This window comes from Stigmatopora nigra, chromosome 4, assembly GCF_051989575.1.
Source record: "Stigmatopora nigra isolate UIUO_SnigA chromosome 4, RoL_Snig_1.1, whole genome shotgun sequence".
Classification (NCBI taxonomy): domain Eukaryota; kingdom Metazoa; phylum Chordata; class Actinopteri; order Syngnathiformes; family Syngnathidae; genus Stigmatopora; species Stigmatopora nigra.
The window spans coordinates 17,931,843-17,955,587 of NC_135511.1; the positions used below are offsets into that span (position 1 = coordinate 17,931,843).

Sequence of the window (23,745 nt, forward strand, 5' to 3'; positions counted from 1 at the left end):
GGCTAATTGTTGTACGAGGATTAGCACTCGTCGATTTTACGCGCTTGTTCTTTTGCGGGGATTAAATTGTTGTGTTGTCGTTAATCCCCAATTCATTAGACTGCGATTTAAAACGGGATGAGTGAATATATCAGTCAAGTTTATGTAGTACATTTAAAATATGCTTAAATACGCAATCCTACACTAATTTGGATGCAATTTTGTTATTATATGATTCATTCTATTTACAATATTATTCAATTACCCGTTTGTACGCATTACGGTATGTAATTATGGTCTATTTTGGATTATTGGCCGCACCTGAGTATAAATTGTACATATCCGTTTTTTTAACTAGGTTTACAATGTCTTCTGTGTCTGTGTTTGCCACTGAACCAAAAAAAAATCCCAAATACTGGATAAAATAAAGTTCTATTCTAATGTACTGTATTTTCACGACTATAGGGCACACCGCATTATAAGGCGCAACCTCAATGAATGACATTTTTTTCCATATATAAGGTGCACTGTATTATAAGGCGCACTGTCTATTTTGGAGAAAATTTAAGACTTTTACGTGCGCCTTATAGTCCTGAAAATACAATACAAATTGTCCCACCCAAAGAATACACAATGAATAAGAAAATTTACTGGAGTTTAAGTCGCGTTTTTGGGAGGAAAAAACAAGCAGAAACATATTTTGCTACAAGAATTGTAAAATGGAAAACAACGGGCTAATAGGTGCTGGTTAACATGACTGTTTTAAGAAAAATATAGAGTAAAAAAAACATTTTTTTATTAGTTTCAGGCCCAGACAAATGAAGTGCGACTTATAGTCCGGAAAATACAGTAACTCATAACTAGTAACCACGATTCCAGAAAAAATTAGATGTGATTTGCTCCAATTATATTATTAAATTAAATGCTTTTATTGTCATGATAACTGTATAATGAGATTTGAAGCTTCACCAAAAACTGCACAAATAACAACGACAAACCAACAAATCAATTAATATAAACAACGTTTATGTATGATACAAACTGAGTATAAATTAGTGCATTATGCAGTACATTCTAATTAAATCATATGTTATGATAGAATGAAAACCTTTGAAAATAGCTTTTTAATCCAGTTATAATGTCATATTTTGCATCCAAATGGATATGATTATTTACAGCTCTATTTATTATGCAAAAAAATATTGATTAAACTCGTCACTGCATTTCAAAAACTGTTAAAATTTTAATAAAAACGTCAATTTTGTTCTGATTTCTGGGTAGATACGTCACATCGTTGGAAACGGGCAACCAACCCGTGACAGATATTTTCCACTTTGTCGTCTACGATGGTGACAACCATCGCCTGGACAACCAAATGTGTACCATCACCATCACCCCCAACATCAGGCAGCCCCCCACAGTTACCGTGCGTAGCGGAATCAAGGTTAGGGTACAATTTATTTCATTATGTTTGTTATTAAAATGACTCTAGGATCATTTTCACATTAACCTCGAATCCTCTATAATAATTGTTATTGTTTTCTACAATAATAATTGTTGTGTCCACCCTGTTATTGTTGTTCTTCCAGGTCCAGGAGGGCGGCCGCGTCCAGCTCTCGACCAATCACGTCCTCATATCCGACTTGGACACACCTGGGAAGAACCTCCTAATCTGGCTAGTCAGCCCCCCCAAATTTGGATATATTGAAAACACCAAGCAAGGTGAGCGCTAACATCTTTAGCTTAGTGTTAGCACCTAGCTAGCATCTATCATAGGGAAATTAGTCAGTACAATTTCCTCTGATAAATCAATACAGTGGTACTTCGACATAAGAGTGCCCTGACATACCAGCAATTTGAGATATGAGACAAATTTTTAGCAAATATTTGTCCTGAGATACATGTAAAAATTTAGCAAAAATCTGTCTTGAGATACGAGTAAAAATTTAGCAAAAATGTGTCTTGAGATATGAGTACAAAAATAGCAAATATTTGTCTTGAGATATGAGACATATTTTGAGCAAATATTTGTCTTGAGATAAGAGACAAATTTTGAGCAAATATTTTTCTTGGATACGAGACATACTTTTTGCAAATATTTATCTTGATATACGAGACATATTTTGAGGAAATATTTGTCTTGAGATACGAGACATATTTTGAGCAAATATTTGTTTTGAGATCCGAGACATATTTTGAGCAAATATTTGTCTTGAGATACGAGTAAAATTTTTAGCAAAATTTTTTCTTGAGATACGAGACATATTGTGAGCAAATATTTGTCTTGAGATACGAGAGAAATTTTGAGCCAAGAAAAGTATCAAAATGTCAAACAAAATGAGAATGAAGTTTAGTGTAAGGTTAGATTCAACTTATTTTTGAGTGGGTCTGCACCGTCATACAAGTTAATTTAAATTCATGTATGTTATGCTACCAGCGCGTTGCAATGCAAAAAGGTCATTTTTAAGCCTTCCTCAATTGCAGTTAGGAGGGTGACATTTTGTTGACATTTTCTAAATAGGAGAGTCCCAAAAATATTTTTTAGAAGCTGTGTGGAAAAGACCGAGAAGTTCAAATTCCAATCTGTCCTTTGAAGCAGGAATTGTATGGAAAATTGTGTGTTTGAGTGTGACCGCAACATTTAGCTCTCAATTTTTAAAAAAATGGCAGCGTTCCTTCACCTTCCAACTCCCGCCTCCGTTGGCTGGCATTATTGCCGCAGCGGTCCTGATTGAGATTCCGAGCGGGTCGTCCATTTTCAGATAAGCGACTCCACGCGTTCTCCCTCCGACAATCAAATTATGACGGCATGTTGCCGTTTACTATCATAACAAGACACTGACACCTTACCCAAATAATTAGATTTTCACTTGCTAAAACAGGCGGATCGGCGGGAGGTTCGAGAGCGGTGACGCCAGACACGCCGTTCTCGGCGGACGACTTGACGTCGGACCACGTCTTTTACGTGCAACACGCGGGCCAACCGGCGGGCCGGGACACCTTCAGCTTCTACGTCAGCGACGGACACAGTCAGACGGAGGCCTTTGTCGTCGAAGTCGACATCCAGGTGCTGACCCCAATTGAGCTGCATTATGATGAATAGTCTTTGTTTTATATACAGGTGGTGGTCGTAGTAGCAGTTGTAGTAGTGGTAGTAGCAGCAGCAGCAGGAGTAGTAGTAGGAGTAGAAGTAGGAGTAGTAGGAGTAGCAGTAGTAGTAGTATCAGCAGTAGCAGCTGTAGCAGTAGCAGTAGTAGTAGTGGTAGTAGCAGCTGTAGCAGTAGCAGTAGTAGTAGTGGTAGTATCAGCATAGTAGTAGTAGTATTTGTAGTAGTATTCTCAATAGTATTGTAGTATTATTTGTAATAGTATTCTCTGCAGTATTAGTAGTAGTATTAGTAATATTATTTGTAGTAGTATTATATGCATTATTAGTAGTAGTATTCTCTGCAGTATTAGTAGTAGTATTCTCTGCAGTATTAGTAGTAGTAGTAGTAGTATTCTCTGCAGTATTAGTAGTAGCATTAGTAGTATTATTTGTAGTAATATTATCTGCATTATTAGTAGATGTATTAGTAGTATTATTTGTAGTAATATTCTCTGCATTGTTAGTAGTTGTATTAGTAGTATTATTTGTAGTAGTATTCTCTGCAGTATTAGTGGTAGTATTCTCCACAGTAGTAGTAGTAGTAGTAGTAGTATTCTCAGCAGCAGTAGTGGTAGTATTCTCAGCAGCAGTAGTGGTAGTATTCTCAGCAGCAGTAGTGGTAGTATTCTCAGCAGCAGTAGTAGTAGTAGTATTCCCAGCAGTAATAGTAGTGGTGGTGATGTTGGCAAAAGTGGTAGCAGGAGTAGTAGTAGTGGCAGTAGAAGTAATGGTGGAAGGAGTGGTGGTGTTGATAGTAGCGGCCCAGGGGCCAAATCCGGCTCCCACAAGTATTGGATTGGGTGTGCCTGTGGCAGCATCAAACCGTAACGACGTCGTGGCCCCCGAGAAAAACGAGCCGGACGACCCTGAGCTCAATGCTGGCGGGGCATTGATTTTTGGAGTGACAGATGCTTAAGTCAAAGTCCCCCATCGATCCCGATTGTCAAGCCTGACCTTAGCGATGTCCGAATGAAATAACACGCTCTCGGCTGACTTTCTCAGGGAAAACGGGCCAGCGAGCTGTCGGTGTCAGTGAGCAGCATCCACGTGGAGGAAAACTCGGGCGTGGTGGTCACCAACGAGTCCCTGAGGGTCCTAGACCAGGACACGCCGGAAAACCAGATCCTCTTCACAGTCATTCGCAAACCGTCTTATGGTCAGTTTTTGCTACACATTGAAAAAATGCTATTTTTGTGGAGTCATGATCGATTTTAACTCATATTTTTCGTATATTTGGCCATATAATCACTGTACAGGTAAACTTCGGCGGCGGCAGTTCTACTCGCAGCCACTAGAGAACGGACGCGTCCTGATTCAGGGATCCACCTTCAGCTACCAGGATGTCCTGGACCGCCTGCTGGTCTACACGCCCGAGATGTCGAGCGGCGGCGTGGACGAGTTGGCCTTCAGTGTGACTGACGGCGTCCATTCCCAAACTACGGGACGACTGCGTTTTACAATGGACGTCACCCGTCGCGAGGGGCCGCGCTTGACCGTCAACAGGGGCCTGCAGCTGCCGGCTGGTCAGTCAATCACCTGGAAACTATAGAAAAAGATTAGTGGTTGTGCCCAATGGCGTGAGGTGGGCGGGTCTAATCTTTTTTACACGCTAAATTAGTGCTAGATTGGTATAAAAATATATCAGGAAGACTCACAGTTGTCCAAAACTTTGCCTCTGCATAGTTGAAACTGATGTTGTTTTCCAGGTGAAAGATTCCAGCAGAAGGGGTATGCTTTTTGGCTGCATACTTTAGAAACTTCAAAAGTAAACCCTGGGACAACAGTTTTGATGATAGTAGTAGCCGTAGTAATAGCAGTGGTTCTAGTAACAGTGGTAGTAGTGGTGGTGGTAGTGGTTGTAGTAGTGGTGGTTGTAGTAGTAGTGGTGGTGGTAGTAGTAGCAGTGGTAGTAGTAATAGTAGTAGCAGTGATAGTGGCAATAGTAGTAGTGTTGGTAGTAGTAATAGTAGTAGCGGTGGTAGTAGTAATAGTAGTAGTAGTAATAGTAGTAGCAGTGGTAGTAGTAATAGTAGTAGTAGTAGTAGTAGTAGTAGTAGTAGTAGTAGATGTAGTAGTAGTGGTAGTAGAAGTGGTAGTAATGGTACTAGAAGTGGTAGTAGAAGTGGTAGTAATGGTACTAGAAGTGGTAGTAGAAGTGGTAGTAATGGTACTAGAAGTGGTATCAGAAGTAGTAGAAGTGGTAGTAGTGGTAGTAGAAGTGGTAGTAGTGGTACTAGAAGTGGTAGTAGTTGTACTAGAAGTGGTAGTAGTGGTACTAGAAGTGGTAGTAGTGGTACTAGAAGTGGTAGTAGTGGTACTAGAAGTGGTATCAGAAGTACTAGAAGTGGTATCAGAAGTACTAGATGTGGTATCAGAAGTAGTAGAAGTACGTAGTTGTAGTAGTGGTACTAGAAGTGGTATCAGAAGTAGTGGTACTAGAAGTGGTATCAGAAGTAGTAGAAGTACGTAGTTGTAGTAGTGGTACTAGAAGTGGTATCAGAAGTAGTGGTACTAGAAGTGGTATCAGAAGTAGTGGTACTAGAAGTGGTATCAGAAGTAGTGGTACTAGAAGTGGTATCAGAAGTAGTGGTAGTGGTAATAGAAGTTGTAGTAGTGGTAGTAGAAGTGGTATCAGATGTAGTAGTAGAAGTATCATTTTTTAAATAATCTCCTCCTTTCATCCCCCTGGCAGGCTCTTCATCCAAAATCACCGAGCAGAACCTGAAAGCCACGGACCTGGACTCCGACACCCTAAAGTTGCAATACATCCTGACTAAAGACCCCGCAAGCGGCAAAGTCCAACTGGGCGACGATGGATCCTTGAAAACGGTTTCTGTCAAGGGTCCCGTGCGCTCTTTCACTCAGGAAGACGTCAACAAAGGTACGTTTTTATGCAAAAAAAATCAGTATTACAGCATTAATTTCAAAATCTGCACATTTGGCAGGCATGGTACGCTACACCCACGAGAAAGGCCAGAAAGGAGGCAGCCAGTCGTTTAAATTCAACCTGCTGGACCCTGAAGGCAACAAACTCATTGAACAGTCCTTCTTCATCAGCGTGCTCGGTACAAAGACAATTTTTTTTTACATATTTTTGATTTTCTTGGCGTTTATGCATCAATATTAAATTTTGTTCAAATCTTATTTTTGAACTTCTAATTGCGAAGAATTATTATTATTTTTTTAATTTTAAAAATATATTTTGGTTTTTAATTAAAAAGGAAAAATTCATAGACATTTTTTATGTGCATTGGAAGTACATTTGTAGTTCTATTTATTTTTTCCGATATTTAGTTTTTAAAAATGTCTATTTATAGATTTCAATGAAGTGAAAAAACTGGAAAACTCTCTTTTTTTTGTGGAATTTTTTAGTTTCAAAATATTTAAAAATTTCGTCACTGGTCTTTTTTTTGCGCCGTAGAAGACCGCCAACCGCCATCCGTGGCGGTCAACAAAGGCCTGGTCCTGGACGAGAACTCAGCCAAGAAACTGACCACATTGCAGCTTTCAGCCAGCGACCAGGATAGCCAACCGGCTGAGCTCCTCTTCCGGGTCACCAAGCAGACCCGACTGGGTCACCTGGAACATGCCGCCAACCCTGGTAAGCTCCGCCCTCCATTTTTTTCTTCATGCCATATTTGACTCTCAATGGGGTTTAATTTTGGTGACGTTTTGATCCCATTATTTTTGAAATTATTAGTTAGGACAATGCCAAAAAAAATTCATTTTTGAACCATAATATACTATATAACATTTTCTGTATATGCTATATTATAGAATAATATTTTAGTTAACAAAAAATATTTTACTATGCCCTCTAATAACTTTTTTAACTAATTTTATATTTTGTATTTTATTTCTTGCCTGCCATTGATTGAAATATAATCATCTTATTTAATTTTCTAAAACACTTTATCCTCACCTGGGTTGCGGGGGTGCTGGAGCCTATCCCAGCTAAGGCATAAGCTAGCCAATCACTCGTAGCTAAGGGCAATTTAGCATACAATTAGCCTAGCTAACATGTCCTTGGAATTTGTGAGGAACCTGGAGTACCCAGAGAAAACCAACAGACATCCGGAAGATGCAATTTCCACATATTTAGACCAACCTGGATTTGAACCCAAATCCCCCACCGTCAGACCGACATGCAAACCACTTACATTGATAATTATTGTATTTTTTAATGTATTAAAATAACAGAGAAAACAAGAATAGGCCCAAAAAATTAGATAAAATATTTATTTTGTTCTGAAGTAATTCTTCCAGTTAAGAGTTTAAACTTATACAATTTCAAACAATAAATCTTAATATTATCATTTTCCAAATCTGCAGGGTTCTCACTTCTACATCAACTTTTATAATTTCTGCCTCTTTTCTCATTTTCCTTCCCGCCACGACAATTAATATTTCTACCAAAAAACAAGTTTCAGCCTCCAGCAGCTGCTCATTAACGACTGTAAAAAAAATTAAAAATAAATTAAAATTATAAGACATCTTGCAGCGTTTTGTGACTAAATAACCTAGCTTGCTGGCATCATGGCAATTACAATCAGAGAAGAGAGAGCAGCCTCCGTAATGGTCTCGTTAATTGGCCGACGTCTCAGAACGGAGCGCCGTTTATTGTCTCGTTAGGACGACGCGGGACGGAAAAACGAGGACGCCGAGGCCAATTGATTTGTGAAAGGAAAGCCGGCCCAATTAAACTTGAAATCCGTCGAGAGAAATTGCAAATTGATTGGGCCGTTTTCAACACTCTTTCCGTCACAATACAAAAAAAAAAATGAAATACTTTGAGATATGAGCTTATTTCATTCCAGTACTGAGCTCGTATGTCAATTTACTCATAACTCAAATCATTTTTCCCCATAGAAATGAACTAAAAACAGATTAAATTTGTTATAACCCTCTGAAAAAAAAAACACCAAAAACAGGATATTGCACAGGTGTCAAAGTGGCGGCCCGGGGGCCAAATCTGGCCCGCCACATCATTTTGTGCGGCCCGGGAAAGTCAATCATGAGTGCTGACTTTCTGTTTTTTTTTAATAATAATAATAATAAGAGATATTCAAGATTTTGTTTATTTATATTTTATACAGGCATACGAATAGACAGTTTCACGCAAGCCGACCTGGCGTCTCGCAGTGTCCAATACGTCCACACCAGCGAGGAAGAAAAGCACGCTGACCAGTTCTCCTTCACCGTCTCTGATGGGACCAATGAGGTCAGATCACATATATATATGTATATGTATATATGTATGTGTATGTATATGTGTATGTGTATGTATATGTATATGTATATGTATATGTATATGTATATGTATATGTATATGTATATGTATATGTATATGTATATGTATATGTATATGTATATGTATATGTATATGTATATGTATATGTATATGTATATGTATATGTATATGTATATGTATATGTATATGTATATGTATATAATTATTCAACGTGTTCAATGACATTTGTTTGGGATTTGTACCCACAAAAAACCCATGCAAGCCTAGGTTGAACATACAAACTCCACTTAAGGTAGCCCGGGTTCGAAACCCTGATCTCAGAACTGAATTGAAAACACCAATCCCACTGTGCCACACTCTTAAAATCTCATTCATTCATTTTTTAACCCGAATAAGGGTCACATGGGGTGCTGGAGCATATCTCATATCCCCCGACCAGCCATTCACAGGTCACGAGACAAAGGACAACCATTTGCACTCATACCTATGTGTTTAATTTATCATAGAATTAGCCTAGCATGCATGTTTTTGGGATATGGGAAAAACAGAGTACCCAGAGAAAACCCACGCAATGCCAGGTCGAACATGCAAACTCCACACAATAAGAACCAAACATGATCTCAGACCTTTAACCCCAAAACTGCCAAGCCAACACACAAACCACTTCAAATTTCATGCCGCTAACATATTTTTTTGCAATTCTCGCCATGCTCCATAGGTGGCGCAAACATTCTACATCACCATCAAACCCGTAGACGACTCGCTACCCCTGGTCCATGTGGCCGGGATGAGGGTTCAGGAAGGCGTGAGGAAAACCATCACCGAGTTTGAACTCAAAGCCACCGACGCTGACACGGAGGTTGGTGACCAATCCGCTTCAAGGCTTCGCATAAAATGGCCGCATGTTCGAGTCCGGGTTACATCTTATCTGGATCGTGGGAGGGTCGGGTTTGATACCCGCTTTCCGTTCCACAGGCCGAGCAGATTGTCTTCACGGTGGAGCAGACACCGCGTCACGGCAGCATCGAACGCACGGGTAACGGGCAGCGCTACCGGTCCACTTCCACTTTCACAATGGACGACGTCTACCAAAACCGCATCAGCTACAACCACGACGGTTCCAACTCGCTACAAGACGCCTTCGCCTTCACACTGGCCGACGGAACCAACGCGCTCTTTGTCGTCCGTGACGAACACGGCAAGGAGGCAAGTTATCTGGCAACCCAAAAGCATATTTTCGTTGTGGTTGCAGTACCCTTTTCAACCACACATGACTCCTTAAACCTGTTACTACTACTGTTGCAAAGTAGGTCATGGTGATCTTTTTGGTGTTTTTTTCAGGTCGTGACGGCCGCGCCGCAAAAGTTTAAGATTGAAATTCTTCCGGTGGACGATGGGACGCCTCGGATTGTTACCAATCTTGGGTTGCAGTGGTTGGAGTACATGGATAACAAGGTTAGATGGATTTTAAACCCTACTTTATAGTCACAATCCTCAAAATATTGATCTTGACCAGGGTTGCCAGATTGGGAAAATAGTCTCCACTCGCACTATAAAATCTGACTTTTTGAATTTCAAAAAAATAGTTTCTAATGATACATTGTATATATGTATAATATATGTTTTAACATTATATCCAAGAAAAATATGTTAGTAGTGCCCTAATCTGTTTTCCTGATAAGCATGATTGAATTGAATGCTTTATATTGTCATTATACAATTATAAAGAGATTTAAAGTTTCACCACAAATTGCTCAAATAACAACAACAAACATATATAATCAATAAATAAGTAGTCAACACAACAACAAACAAAGAAACAGATAGCTAATCACTAATTATTCGAGATTTAGTTCACAAACTATAATGCTATGAGATGCTAAGTAATGCAAAAATTATTATTTAACCGTCTGTCTCTTCTAAAGTTCTTTTTTAGTATAAATAACAAACTACCAATCCACTTTTCATGAGAAAACGATTCCAAAATGTCCCTCATACAAAAAAAAAGAAATAAAAAAGTTTTTCTCCCTCCCAATCTGGCAACATCCTGCCCTCCCAATCTGGCAACATCCTGCCCTCCCAATCTGGCAACACAATCACAAAACCTCCACTATTTTGAATTTAAATATTTGCCATTCACGAAGACGCCCCCTGTCGGGATGAATGCTTCATTACAAAAGCTGATCTGTAACCACATAAAATTGCCAATGTTTGAAGGGATCTTCTTGTTGCCAATTTCTCCTCTAAAGGCGACCAATCTAATCAGCAAAAAAGAGCTTCTCACGGTGGACCCGGACACTGACGACGAACAACTGGTGTACGAGATCACCACCGAACCCAAGCACGGCTTCCTCGAGAAGAAAGCGGCGCTTGGCGGCGCCACCCGCGTCAGCACCTTCACACAAGGTGACGACCAATCTTTTTTTTCCAAAATGCTGTCATCTTAAAGTCAAGCTAAGTGCAAGAATGTGACCGTGTCGAAACCCTCCAGCCGACATCAACCTGGGCTTGATCCGCTACGTCCTCCACGAGGAAAGCGCGCAGGAAACCATGGACAACTTCCACTTCCTGGTGAAGGACAGCAAGCCCAATGTGGTCCGAGATAACGTTTTTCATATCCAGTGGTCGCTCATCAGTTTTGAGCACAAAAGGTGAGATAATGAGATTTTTCCTGACTTGAAAATGTCGTAAGTAGAGGTGTACTTTATATGTAAAATATATAATTGGTGTCAAAGTGGTGGCCCGGGGGCCAAATCTGGCCCGCTGCATCATTTTCACTCATTAGCATATTCAAAGTTTCGTAACTTGAAACATTAAAAAAAAACTTTTTTTTCTAGACTTTTTGTTTTATTACTGTTTTTTTTCGGTTGCCAGTTACAACGTCTCAGAGAAGGCCGGCACGGTGGCAGTGACAGTGAGGAGAACTGGCAACCTCAACCAGTACGCCATTGTGCTCTGTCGCACCGAGCAAGGCAGCGCCACCTCTGGGGGTGATGGAGGATCGCTCCCAGGACAGCATGACTACGTGGAATACGCCGGACAAGTAAATTAAATATATATAGGTATATATATTTACGTTCTTCTATTTAAACATTGATCTTTTCTATTTTTAGGTGCAATTTGACGAGCGGGAAGACGTGAAAGTTTGCACGGTGGCGCTCAACGACGACACGGTTTTCGAGGGCGTAGAGAGCTTCCACGTGGAGCTCAGCGTGCCTGTGTACGCCCTGCTAGGCGCTAACACCCGCGCGCTGGTCAACGTCAACGACACCGAAGACGAGCCCACGCTAGAGTTTGGCCGCAAGACCTTCCACGTCAACGAGAGCGCCGGAATCGTGCGCGTGGCCGTCGAGAGAAAAGGTCGGTTTGGTTACTGGGTGGCTCTAATTTATGTAAAACGTGTTTTCTTGTTGACTTCCATCTTCTTGAGCAGCCATTTTGGCTCACGGGAGACTGCCACCTGTGACATCCATTTTGGTTCTTAACTGTATTTTATAGCATATATGCGATATTTGTCGCCCAAAAAAATAAAAAAATGTGACCGGACGTTTGGTCGCCCGGACGTTTGGTCAGCCGAACATTTGGTCGCCCGGACGTTTGGTCGCTCGGACGTTTGGTCGCCCAGACGTTTGGTCGCCCGGATGTTTGGTCACCCGGACGTTTGGTCGACCGGACGTTTGGTCGCCCGGACGTTTGGTCGCCCGGACGTTTGGTCGCCCGGACATTTGGTCGTCCAGACGTTTGGTCGCCCGGACGTTTGGTCGCCCGGACGTTTGGTCGCCCGGACGTTTGGTCGTCCGGACGTTTGGTCGCTCGGACGTTTGGTCGCTCGGACGTTTGGTCGCCCGGACGTTTGGTCGCCCGGATGTTTGGTCGCCCGGATGTTTGGTTGCTAATCTGGGTCTAATTTCGTTATTAAGAGATTACTTGTTGCGTTTCTGGATGGATTTATTTCCAAAATATGCATTGATAGCATTTTAAAGTGACTTTATAGCACCTTTTTGACTTTTCTCTTTAAATATGACGATGTAGAACTTTTTGGCAGACATCCCTTTGGGAACACTGCATGTTTTTAATGTACTAATTAATGCACAGTAAAAAATAGCATTGGTGCTAACTAAGAGGTTTGTCGTTATTGTCATTTTTTAATGTAATTTTCTGTTCTCGCCAGGCGACACATCCAGCGCGGTTTCGGCGCTATGCCGCACCGTGTCCAAGACGGCTCAAGGCAGCAGCCTTCACGCTTTGGAGTCGGGTTCCGACTTCAAGAGCCGCGACGCCGGCTCCGACAACCGGGTGGCGCTGGGGCCCGGCGTCAGCGCCAGTTCCTGCGACGTCATTCTGGTGGACGACAGCGAGTACGAGCTGTCAGAGGAGTTCGAGGTGGCGCTGTCCGAGCCGTCGGATAATGCCCGTTTAGGGCGGCTCGCCATCGCCACGGTGGTCATCGACGGACCCAACGACGCCTCCACCGTCACTTTGGGGAACGAAACCTTCACGTTTGGCGAAGATGCTGGTAATCTAACATACATTTATCTTGATATCAACATATTTTCTCGCATATAAGCCGTATTCTCTCGCGTATAAGCCGATTTTCTCGCATATAAGCCGTATTTTCTCGCGTATAAGCCGTATTTTCTCGCATATAAGCCGTGTTTTCTCTCAAATAACCCATATCTTCTCTCGTATATACATATAAGCGTGGCCGGCTAATATGCGAGAAAATACGGTAAATATTCACCAAAATGTTTTTTTTTTGGTTCATTTTTTTCAAACAAAAAAAAATAAACAATCAAAAAAAATTCCCCAAAAATATCTGGCATTCCCCGCAACCCTTGTGAGGATAAACTGTACGGATAATTAAATAATATTCTTATTCAAGCGTTTTTTTTCCAATTTTACACATACATATATGAAGGAAATTGTCAAATTCAACCACTTGGTTTTCTTGTCAGGCACCATTGAAATCCCGGTCCTCCGCCACGGCAGCGACCTATCATCCCTGACGTCCGTATGGTGCGCCACCCGACCCTCCGACCCGCCCTCGGCCAGCCCTGGGGTGGACTACATCCCCAGCTCCAAGAAAGTGGAATTCAAGCCCGGCAGAACCCGCGAGGTCGGAATCAAACCCAAAACCGAGCCTACCCAACCCGGTCCCTAACCCTAACCTTCCTCCGTTTGTAGACGTGCAGCCTGACCATCATGGACGACGCCCAGAACCCTTCCATCGAGGGATCCGAGTCCTTCGTGGTCTTCCTGAGTTCTCCACAAGGGGCCGTCCTTCAGGAACCCTACGAGGCCAATGTCGTCATTGCCGATACCTTCCAGGACAGTATGTACATTTTACTACCAATTTCTAGTCCTAGAAATTTTCCGCCCAATTTTTCTTTGCAGTTTTTAGATGAAGGTTTCAATCCCAGGCTTCTTTTTTTAGTTTAGACGTTCCCTGTTATTAAATATATAATGAATCATCCCAGAATGAGACTATGGAGTCCCTCCAAAGCTCTTTCAGCAATAGACTGCTGCACCTACTGTATGCATTGTATATATTTTATATATTTATTTATTAACTTACTTATTATCTATCTATTTGTGTCTAAAATGTAAATTTCTGTGTCTGTATTCTCACCCTCATAAAGTTATCCAATTAAAATGCTTAGAAATAATGAATAAATTAATTAATAAATGAATATTAATTAAAAAAAAACCTTTTGATTCTATGAAATGTAGAAAAAAGTATTACAAATTGAAATGGAAATAGTTCAAATAATTATAAACGAAAAATAAATCATTAAAAATTTTAATAAATATTGAAATGATTCAATAAAAATGTACATTATTACAAACTGAAATAGAAATAGTTCCAATAAATGTTACAATATATTGATCAATGAAAATTAAATGATGAAAAATTGAGTAAAAAATGAAATGAAAAATAAATCATTAAAATTTTTAATAAATATTGAAATGATTCAATAAAAATGTACATTATTACAAACTGAAATAGAAATAGTTCCAATAAATGTTACGATATATTGATCAATGAAAATTAAATGGTGAAAAATTGAGTAAAAAATGAATGTTGCGGTAAATACGTGGGTATTTTTGTGGGTTTTCTTTGGGTCGCTAGGCTAATTACACTGTCCACTGTGATTGGCTGGCCACCAATTCTTGCCCCCAAAGTCAGCTGGGATGAGCTCCAGCACCCCCTGCGACCCTAGTGAGGATAAACCGGTTCAGAAAATGAAATCAAATGAAATAATTGAACCCTTTTTTTTCAAATTGAAAACGATTTTTCATACTTTGTCAGACATTAACGAATCTTTCCATGTCAGTTCCCAGCATGCAGTTTGAGAAAATTGCCTACACGGTGAAGGAGCGCGACGGCACCCTCCACTTGCCCGTAGTTCGCACGGGCGACCTGTCCTTCACGTCGTCGGCTCGCTGTTTCACCCGCACCATGTCGGCCGCCGTCATGGACGACTTCCGCGAGCGCCCTAATGTGGATGAGTCGCGGGTGACTTTTCTACGTGGGGAGAAGGTCAGCCATATTTTTAAAATATATTTATCAATATAAATTGCAATATATGGTGGTATTATGGTGTAGCATGAATTATATTTGATTTCACGGGGGCTAGGTGAAGAACTGCACGGTTCATGTCCACGACGATTCGGTGTTCGAGCCTGAGGAAGAGTTCCAGGTTCATTTGGGTAGTCCCACGGGCGACCACTGGAGCGGCGCTATGATCGGTGAGAGGGACGTGGTTACTGTCACCATCACCAACGATGAAGACGGTAAGCGGAGAAAAAAATAGCTTTTGATTGACAGGGAATTGAAGAAAAAAAATGTTTTTTGTCTATTTTAACTTATTTTATTTGGTTTTGTGTTTTTGGTTTTTTATTCTATTTATTTTTTAAGCATTTATTTGTGTTTGTATCATTTTGAAAATTGATTTTTACTGTTCCCTTTCCATATTTTTACTATTCCATTCAATATTTATTTTTTATGTATTTACTGCAACATTCATTTTTTACATTCAATTTTTCATCATTTAATTTTCATTTATCTATATATTATAAAACATATTTGAACAATCCAATTTAAATTTGTAATCATGTATAATTTTCAGTGAATAATTTCAATATTAATATCATTTTTTTATATATTCAACATTTATTTTTAATTTATAATTTATTTGAACTATTTCCAATAGAATGTATCATTTTTCTACATTTTTATAGAATAATTTCAAGTTTTATTTGAATTCATATTAATTTATTTAATAATGTATTCATTATTTCAAAGCATTTTAATGATACATTTAATAACATTTTAATTCCAATTTTTGCACTGCAGGTCTTTGAGACCAAAGTTCAAGAAAGCTCCAAAAAAACCACTTATTTTTACTTATTTTTTAACCTATCTTTTAAAGCGCCAACCATCGAATTGGAGCAGGCGTCCTATCAAGTCCGAGAACCTCCCGGACCGGACGGCGTGGAGGTCCTCAACGTCAAAGTAATCCGGCGTGGGGATCTGGACCGCACCTCTAAGATCCGCTGCAGCACCCGAGATGGCTCCGCCCAGTCCGGCGTGGACTACAATCCCAAGAGCCGGGTCCTAAAATTCACCCCAGGTGAGTTCCCAAATCCACCAAAAACCAGAACCACAACCAGAACTTTTTTCCCCCACTTGTCCCAGGCGTGGACCACGTCCTCTTCAAAGTAGAAATCGTGTCCAACGAAGACCGGGAATGGCACGAGTCCTTCTCATTGGTTCTCGGCCCCGACGACCCGGTGGAGGCGGTCCTCGGCGAAATCACCACGGCAACCGTTACTATTTTGGACCAGGAAGCTGCAGGGAGTCTCATTCTGCCGGCTCCGCCCATTGTAAGTAAAGGTCAGGGGGTTAGCTGGCGTTAGCTACATTAGCAACATAGAATATTTCATCAACTACAGCACCCCCAGTACATGTCAATATCAAAATGTTCCACCAAGCCACATATTTAAAAAATATGAATTAACGTCAACTCAGTTTCATGTGGGCCGGACCATTTTAGATATAATATTTAGATTTGTTTTAATTTTATAAATGGATTAAAAGAACTAGATTAACAGTCCTGAATATTCATTTTTTACAGATCTAAAACAATGTTTATTTTAGCTTTTTTTAATATATTTTTAGATTTTACAACATGATTTTTGAACTAAAAACAGGGAAAAGTTATTTTAAAAATTACAATTATTGATTTAAAAGGGGGAAAATCAGGTGTTTTAGCTTTTATATATATATATATATATATATATATATATATATATATATATATATATATATATATATATATTTTTTAGATTTTACAAAATGATTTTTGAACTAAAAACAAAACTAAAAAAATAGTTAAAAAATTACAAATATTGATTTAAACGGGAGAAATCCGGTGTTTATTTGAGCTTATTTTTTATATATATATATATATATATATATATATATGTATATATATATATATATATATATATATATATATATATATATATATATATATATATATATATATATATATATATATATATATATATATATATATATATATATATATATATATATATATATATATATATATATATATATATATATATATATATATATATATATATATATATATATATATATATATATATATTTTACTAAAATATGTTTGAACTAAAACACAGAAAAAAAATGATTAAAAATGACAATTATTGATTTAAAAGGGGGAAAATCAGAAAATTCAATATACATATATACTCTTCATTTTAACTTCATCCAAAAACAGAAAGTCAGCACTCATAATTTACTTACCCGGGCCACACAAAATGATGCGTTGGACCAGATTTGGCCCCCAGGCCGCCACTTTGACACACATGAATTATCTTAATGCTAAAGTCAAATGACTAGAGACTCCCCCCCCCCCCCCCCCCCCCCAGGTGGTCTCCTTGGCTGACTACGACCACGTTCACGAGGTGACCAAGGAAGGCAGCAAAAAGACACCCTCTCCTGGTTACCCCCTGGTTTGCGTGACGCCCTGCGACCCGCACTACCCCAAATTCTCGCTAATGAAGGAACGCTGCGAAGAGGCCGGCATCAACCAAACCCAGGTGCACTTCTCCTGGGAGGTGGCCACGCCCACCGACACCAATGGAGCACGCTCGCCCTTTGAGACGGTGACTGACACCACGCCCTATACGGGCGTCAATCACATGGTGAGGACACCCGTTTTGATTATTATTTTACATCAAAGCTGCCAAAAATTTACAAAAAAATAATATTTTGTATTTTCTAAAGATAATTTTCCGATTTTTTTGTTTCATTTTCTAATGATTTTCAAATAATTTTACTTTTTCAAAACTCAATTCTTGTAAAGAAATCAAAAACATTTTCATTTTCTGAACCTCTTAACCTCACAAGGTTCACGGGGGGCGCTGGAGCCTATCCCAGTCAATTGCAAGTCCAGAAGGGGGCGGGACCCTGAATTGGTGGCCAGCCAATCACAGGGCACTATGAGCCAAACAACCAATTTCTCGTACTTAGTGGCATTATTAGCATCTAATTAGCCTAGCATTCATCTAAGGATGCGCACGAGTTTTAAAAGAAAGTGAGCAGGCACATTACTAAACTTTCAAAATAAAAGAACATCTTTACAACACTTTATTAAAAATGTCAAAATGAATCCCCACAATAGTTCAAAATGGCCAAAAAAAGTTATAGTTTTGATCCAAAATGCATAGTTAGCATTTAGCTAAAGTTTGTTATATTCAATGACGCCTGATTGGTTGAATTTGGCAGCTCTGTTTGACACCCAACAACCAACCAATGGTCTTCTCAGGTCCTGGACAGTATTTATTTTAGCCGCCGTTTCCACGTACGTTGCGTGGCGCAAGCCCGCGACAAGGCGGGCCACCTTGGAACGCCGCTGCGGAGCAACGTGGCCACCGTGGGAACCGAGGGTTCCATTTGCCACACGCCCGTCACCACGGGAACGGCGCGGGGTTTCCAGGCTCAGTCCTTCATAGCCACGCTCAAGTATCTGGACGTTAAACACAAGGAACACCCTAACCGGTGAGTGGACAATTGTAGTTGTTTTTTTTTAAGGTTTTGGGAAAGTATTTGGGATCGAACCCACGGCCTCAGAGCTGTGAGGCAGATATGGTAACCACTACCTGATGCGGGTCAGTGGGTACATTTAAAATGACATTTTGTAATGAATACTATAAAATACTGTACTGAAAATATTATATTTATCATAATAAGTATTATAAATTTAAATATATATAATAATAAATAATTTAAAAAATAAATACAATGTTATTATGATGCTTTTTTAAAATATATATTCATTTTATGACAATATTTCAATTTCAAGTGAGAAAAAAGTCATTAAGTACTTTCTTTTTTGTTTTGTAAAGTGTATTTAGTATTTTTTTTACCCAATAAATTAGCCAATTTTTGCATTTTTGTATGGAAATACATTTTCAAAAACACTGATTTTTTTCTATTATTTATAAAGATTTTTTTAAACAAATACAGGATTTTTTTTTTAAACTAACATTCATTTTATGACAATATTTCAATTTCAAGAGAGAAAATAATAATTCTGCACTGTTTTTTTTAAGTATATTTACTATTTTTTACTCATAATAAATGAGCCAATTTTTGCATTTTTAAAGGCAAAATACATTATCGAAAACACAGATTTTTTTCTATTATTTATAAATGTTTTTTTTCCCAAATATACCATTTTTTAACACATTTGTAATGAATTCTCTGAGCACTCAATGCACATCAGGCCATATCGGACAGACCCCGCCCCGTTATGGACTGACAAATGTTGCCCCTCCCCCTTTTCCACAGGATCCACATCTCAGTCCAAATCCCCCACCAGGACGGCATGCTCCCCCTGATCTCCACCATGCCGCTTCACAACCTCCACTTCCTGCTGTCCGAGTCCATCTACCGGCAACAGCACGTCTGTTCCAACTTGGTGACCCTCAAAGACTTGCGGGGTCTCTCGGGTAAACGCTCCCTCCAAAATAAAACACATTCTACCTTGAAAATCGTTAATTCCTAAATCCTCTTCAGAGACGGGTTTCTTGGACGACGTGTCCTACGACGACATCTCGCTGGGCCCGGGCTACGACCGTCCTTACCAGTTCAACCCCAACGTCCGTGAGACCAGGAGCATCCAATTGTACAAACACCTGAACCTGAAGAACTGTATCTGGACCTTTGACGCCTACTATGACATGACGGAGCTCATTGACGTCTGCGGCGGCTCTGTCACTGCCGACTTTCAGGTACTGTCCATCATTTCTGTGCATGAATTTTGCTATGTGGGCTAATTGTTGCATTGTGGGTTTTTGAAAACTTGCCAGGCTTTAAACTAGATTAAAAATGAGATGAGATTAGAAGAGATGGGATTTAGATGAGGTTTAGATGAGATTTAGATGTGATTTAGATGTGATTTAGATGAGATGTGATTTAGATGTGATTTAGATGTGATTTACATGTGATTTAGATGTGATTTGGATGAGATGTGATTTAGATGTGATTTAGATGAGATTTAGATGAGATGAGATTTAGATGAGATGAGATTTAGATGAGATGAGATTTAGATGAGATGAGATTTAGATGAGATGAGATTTAGGAGAGATGAGATTTAGATGTGATTTAGATTAGATGAGATTTAGATGTGATTTAGATTAGATGAGATTTAGATGAGATTTAGATTAGATGAGATTTAGATGAGATTTAGATGGGATTTAGATGAGATAAGATTTAGATGTGATGAGATTTAGATGAGATAAGATTTAGATGTGATGAGATTTAGATGAGATTTAGATGGGATTTAGATGAGATTTAGATGGGATTTAGATGAGATTTAGATGGGATTTAGATGTGATGAGATTTAGATGAGAAGAGATTTAGATAAAATGAGATAAAATGAGCTTAGAGTAGAGTAGAGTAGAGTAGAGTAGAGTAGAGTAGAGTAGAGTAGAGTAGAGTAGAGTAGAGTACAGGACATTTTAGACATAAATAAGGTAATAAATAGATGAATAAGCGTGTTGCTGAAATATATATACATAATATAATATATACATAATAAATACTTTAAAAACAAAGGGTTAGGGATAGGATTTAAATACAAAATGGTTAGGGTTAGGGTGTGTTTAAATACAAAATGTTTAGGGTTAGGGTTTGAGATGCTTTGACAGAAAAGTGTACTCTTGCAGGTGCGGGACTCGGCTCAATCTTTCCTCACCGTTCAAGTTCCACTCTACGTGTCGTATATCTACGTGACGGCACCCCGAGGATGGGCTTCTCTGGAACATCACACCGAGATGCAGTTCTCCTTCTTCTACGATACGGTGCTCTGGCGGACAGGTCTGGTCCAATCAGAAAACCCGGTTATCAAATCGTCCTGACTTGATTCTCATTTTCAGTTTTTCGGTTTTTCCCCAGGTATCCAGACTGACAGCGTCCTCTCGGCCAGACTCCAGATCATCCGGATCTACATCCGCGAGGACGGGAGGCTGGTCATCGAATTTAAAACTCATGCTAAATTTAGAGGTAAAAAACAAAATGGCCAAATTCCTCCAAATCAGGAATTCATCCATGATATTTTTTTGTCTTTTCCTAATTTCCAGGCCAGTTTGTTCTGGATCACCACACTCTGCCTGGACACAAATCCCACCTCATGGCGCCGGACCACCTTGGTGGGGTTGAATTTGACATCCAGTTAATGTGGAGTGCACAAACCTTTGACTCGCCTTACCAATTATGGAGAGCCACCAGTTCCTACAGCAGGTAATCCTCTTCATTCCTTCTTTTTCTGAACCACAGGGGGTGCTATAGCCTATCCCATCTAACTACAGACACCCTGAATCATCTACCTTAGCCAATCACGTAGCACAACCAGACAAACAACCAATCACTCATAGCTAGACACGATTTAGCCTACAATTAGCCTAGCTAAGCTAGCATGTTTTTTTTGTAATGTGGGAGTACCTGGAGAAAACCCGCACAAATCCTGGGAGAAAACGCAAACTCAACACATTCAGGGCCAAACTGGGATTCGAACCCACCACCCCAGAAACGTCAGGCCGATACCATAACCACTTTCCACCGACTGCCCTATTTCTCTAAAAATGGACATATATTTTAATTTATTCATACATTCTGCATATTCATATTTTTTTAAAACATTGAATGAAAATAATGGCTAATTATTTGAACTTTTTATTTAATTTAAGTTATATTTCCTCCTTGAAATGTGGTTTTAGTTTTATTAAGCCCCGCCTATGGTAATATAATTGATAAAATGGTACAGTATACTTGTTGTTAGTAAGTGGTGGTGCGTTATCATATTGTGAGGACATTTGTGTGCATCATTTTCGGAATATTTTGAAGGGAAAACAAAAGTAAACAACCCTCGACAGGTTGCATCTGAAAGTCAGGATGGAGGCGGGGCTAATAGAGCCAATGAAAGGTATTAAAATATCAAACAAAATTAGAATTAGGTTTAGTGTAAGGTTAGATTAAACTCATTTTTTGAGTGTCTGCATCATAATCCAAGTTAATTTCAATTTTTTAAAGTTATGTTACCAGCCCGTTACCATGCAAAAACACTTTAACTAAAATTAAAACTTTATTTTTGTCTTATTCCCTTGCTTATACACGGAGAATGTAAAATATATGTAATTTAACTTATTTTTAAACATTTTCTTAAGGCAAAATACTACACAATTTGTGAATTAATTTTACATTGATTGAATAAATACATTGTCATCAATGTAAAGTTAGATTCAACTTATTTCCGTAGAAATTCCAGGTTATTTTAAATTTGTTTATGTGATGTTACCAGCGCGTTGCCATGCAAAAAAGCCTTGAGAAGTATTACTGATGCTGTTCTCCCTCCAGGAAAGATTATTCTGGCGAGTACACGGTCTTCCTGATCCCATGCACAGTTCAACCCACTCAACCATGGATCGATCCGGGTGATAAATCCCTGTCCTGCACAGCTCACGCGCCAGAAAAGTACGTTTCTAGAGAATTCCACATTGATTTTTTGTGGGCCGAAGTTCTTACTTGTGGGTTTTTCTAGGTTCCTCGTGCCTATCGCTTTCCAGCAGACCAATCGTCCGGTCCCTGTGGTGTACTCTCTGAACACCGAGTTCCAACTGTGTAACAACGAGAAGGTTTTTACAATGGATCCGGCTAGTAGTGACGTCTCCATGGCTGAGATGGACTACAAGGGAGCTTTCTCCATGGGTAATGTATTTTCTCGCGTATAAGCCGTATTTTTCACTAAAAAAATGATGACTGAATGGAGGGTACGGCTTATATGCGCATAAATTTGACTTGACATGCACGAAACTGCAAGGTGACAAAGACAAAATGCCGTAATTCAAGATAATTTGGTCATTTATTTCAAAATGAGGACAAGATAAACAGTTAAAACGCTAAACAAAATGTATTTTGACGTCTATGAATGAAATTTAAGAAAAATAGTAATGCGTATTTTGTGTAAAATGTGAAAAATGCACTTAGTTGGGCCTGCCATTGCTAGCTTAGGGCGCTGCCATCTTATCTAGAGTTGATAAACTAGAGTGCTAGAGACACACTTCCTTGTTGTACTGGTCACATGACATCCTTTTTGAAGATGCCTATGGTCAGGCAATACCCTTAAGGATTGTGCAATTCATTAATTGATTTATACATCTCGAAAATAGTATGTGCAATGATTTTTCTTAAGATTTTCCCTTCAAAGTAAGACATTTGTACTTCCTATTAAAACCATGAATATGGAGGTGAAATTTTTGAATCAGGGGCCGGCTTATACGCGAGAAATTGTCAAATTCAACCACTTTAAGGCAATTTTAAGGGTATGGCTTATACATGAGAAATTATAAAATTCAACGATTTTAGGGTAATTCTATGGATATGGCTTATATGCAAGAAATTGTAAAATTCAACCATTTTAAGGCAATTTTAGGGGTACAACTTACACGCAAGAAATTGTAAAATTCAACAATTTTAGGGCAATTTTAAGGGTACGGCTTATATGCAAGAAATTGTAAAATTCAACCATTTTAGGGCAATTTTAAGGGTACGGCTTATACGCGAGAAATTGTAAAATTCAATAATTTTAAGCCCATTTTAAGGATACGGCTTATACGGGAGAAATTTTCACATTCAACCATTTTAAGCCCATTTTAAGGGTACGGCTTATATGCGAGAATTTGTAAAATTCTATGATTTTAGGGTAATTTTAAGAGTTTGGCTTATACGCAGAGGAAGCTAATATGCAAGAAAATACAATAGTATCTCAGCTAA

General features: G+C 39.2%; 1 protein-coding gene across 1 annotated transcript in view; it reads left to right on the forward strand.

Annotated features, from left to right (window-relative positions):
• The window catches only part of fras1 (Fraser extracellular matrix complex subunit 1), a 109,976-nt gene that overhangs the window by 80,584 nt on the left and 5,647 nt on the right, over window positions 1-23,745 (forward strand). The window contains exons 39-70 of the mRNA XM_077715544.1: window positions 1,261-1,423; window positions 1,569-1,701; window positions 2,862-3,046; window positions 4,130-4,283; window positions 4,384-4,650; window positions 5,820-6,008; window positions 6,073-6,192; window positions 6,549-6,728; window positions 8,224-8,348; window positions 9,097-9,237; window positions 9,354-9,584; window positions 9,720-9,833; window positions 10,628-10,784; window positions 10,870-11,029; window positions 11,253-11,421; window positions 11,492-11,738; window positions 12,550-12,894; window positions 13,334-13,494; window positions 13,563-13,710; window positions 14,714-14,919; window positions 15,017-15,173; window positions 15,812-16,012; window positions 16,078-16,265; window positions 17,340-17,615; window positions 18,239-18,471; window positions 19,264-19,424; window positions 19,492-19,706; window positions 20,643-20,793; window positions 20,872-20,979; window positions 21,057-21,216; window positions 22,330-22,446; window positions 22,514-22,680. Of these exons, the coding sequence (XP_077571670.1) occupies window positions 1,261-1,423; window positions 1,569-1,701; window positions 2,862-3,046; window positions 4,130-4,283; window positions 4,384-4,650; window positions 5,820-6,008; window positions 6,073-6,192; window positions 6,549-6,728; window positions 8,224-8,348; window positions 9,097-9,237; window positions 9,354-9,584; window positions 9,720-9,833; window positions 10,628-10,784; window positions 10,870-11,029; window positions 11,253-11,421; window positions 11,492-11,738; window positions 12,550-12,894; window positions 13,334-13,494; window positions 13,563-13,710; window positions 14,714-14,919; window positions 15,017-15,173; window positions 15,812-16,012; window positions 16,078-16,265; window positions 17,340-17,615; window positions 18,239-18,471; window positions 19,264-19,424; window positions 19,492-19,706; window positions 20,643-20,793; window positions 20,872-20,979; window positions 21,057-21,216; window positions 22,330-22,446; window positions 22,514-22,680 (5,729 nt within the window). The remainder of the gene's footprint in view (window positions 1-1,260; window positions 1,424-1,568; window positions 1,702-2,861; window positions 3,047-4,129; window positions 4,284-4,383; window positions 4,651-5,819; window positions 6,009-6,072; window positions 6,193-6,548; window positions 6,729-8,223; window positions 8,349-9,096; window positions 9,238-9,353; window positions 9,585-9,719; window positions 9,834-10,627; window positions 10,785-10,869; window positions 11,030-11,252; window positions 11,422-11,491; window positions 11,739-12,549; window positions 12,895-13,333; window positions 13,495-13,562; window positions 13,711-14,713; window positions 14,920-15,016; window positions 15,174-15,811; window positions 16,013-16,077; window positions 16,266-17,339; window positions 17,616-18,238; window positions 18,472-19,263; window positions 19,425-19,491; window positions 19,707-20,642; window positions 20,794-20,871; window positions 20,980-21,056; window positions 21,217-22,329; window positions 22,447-22,513; window positions 22,681-23,745) is intronic.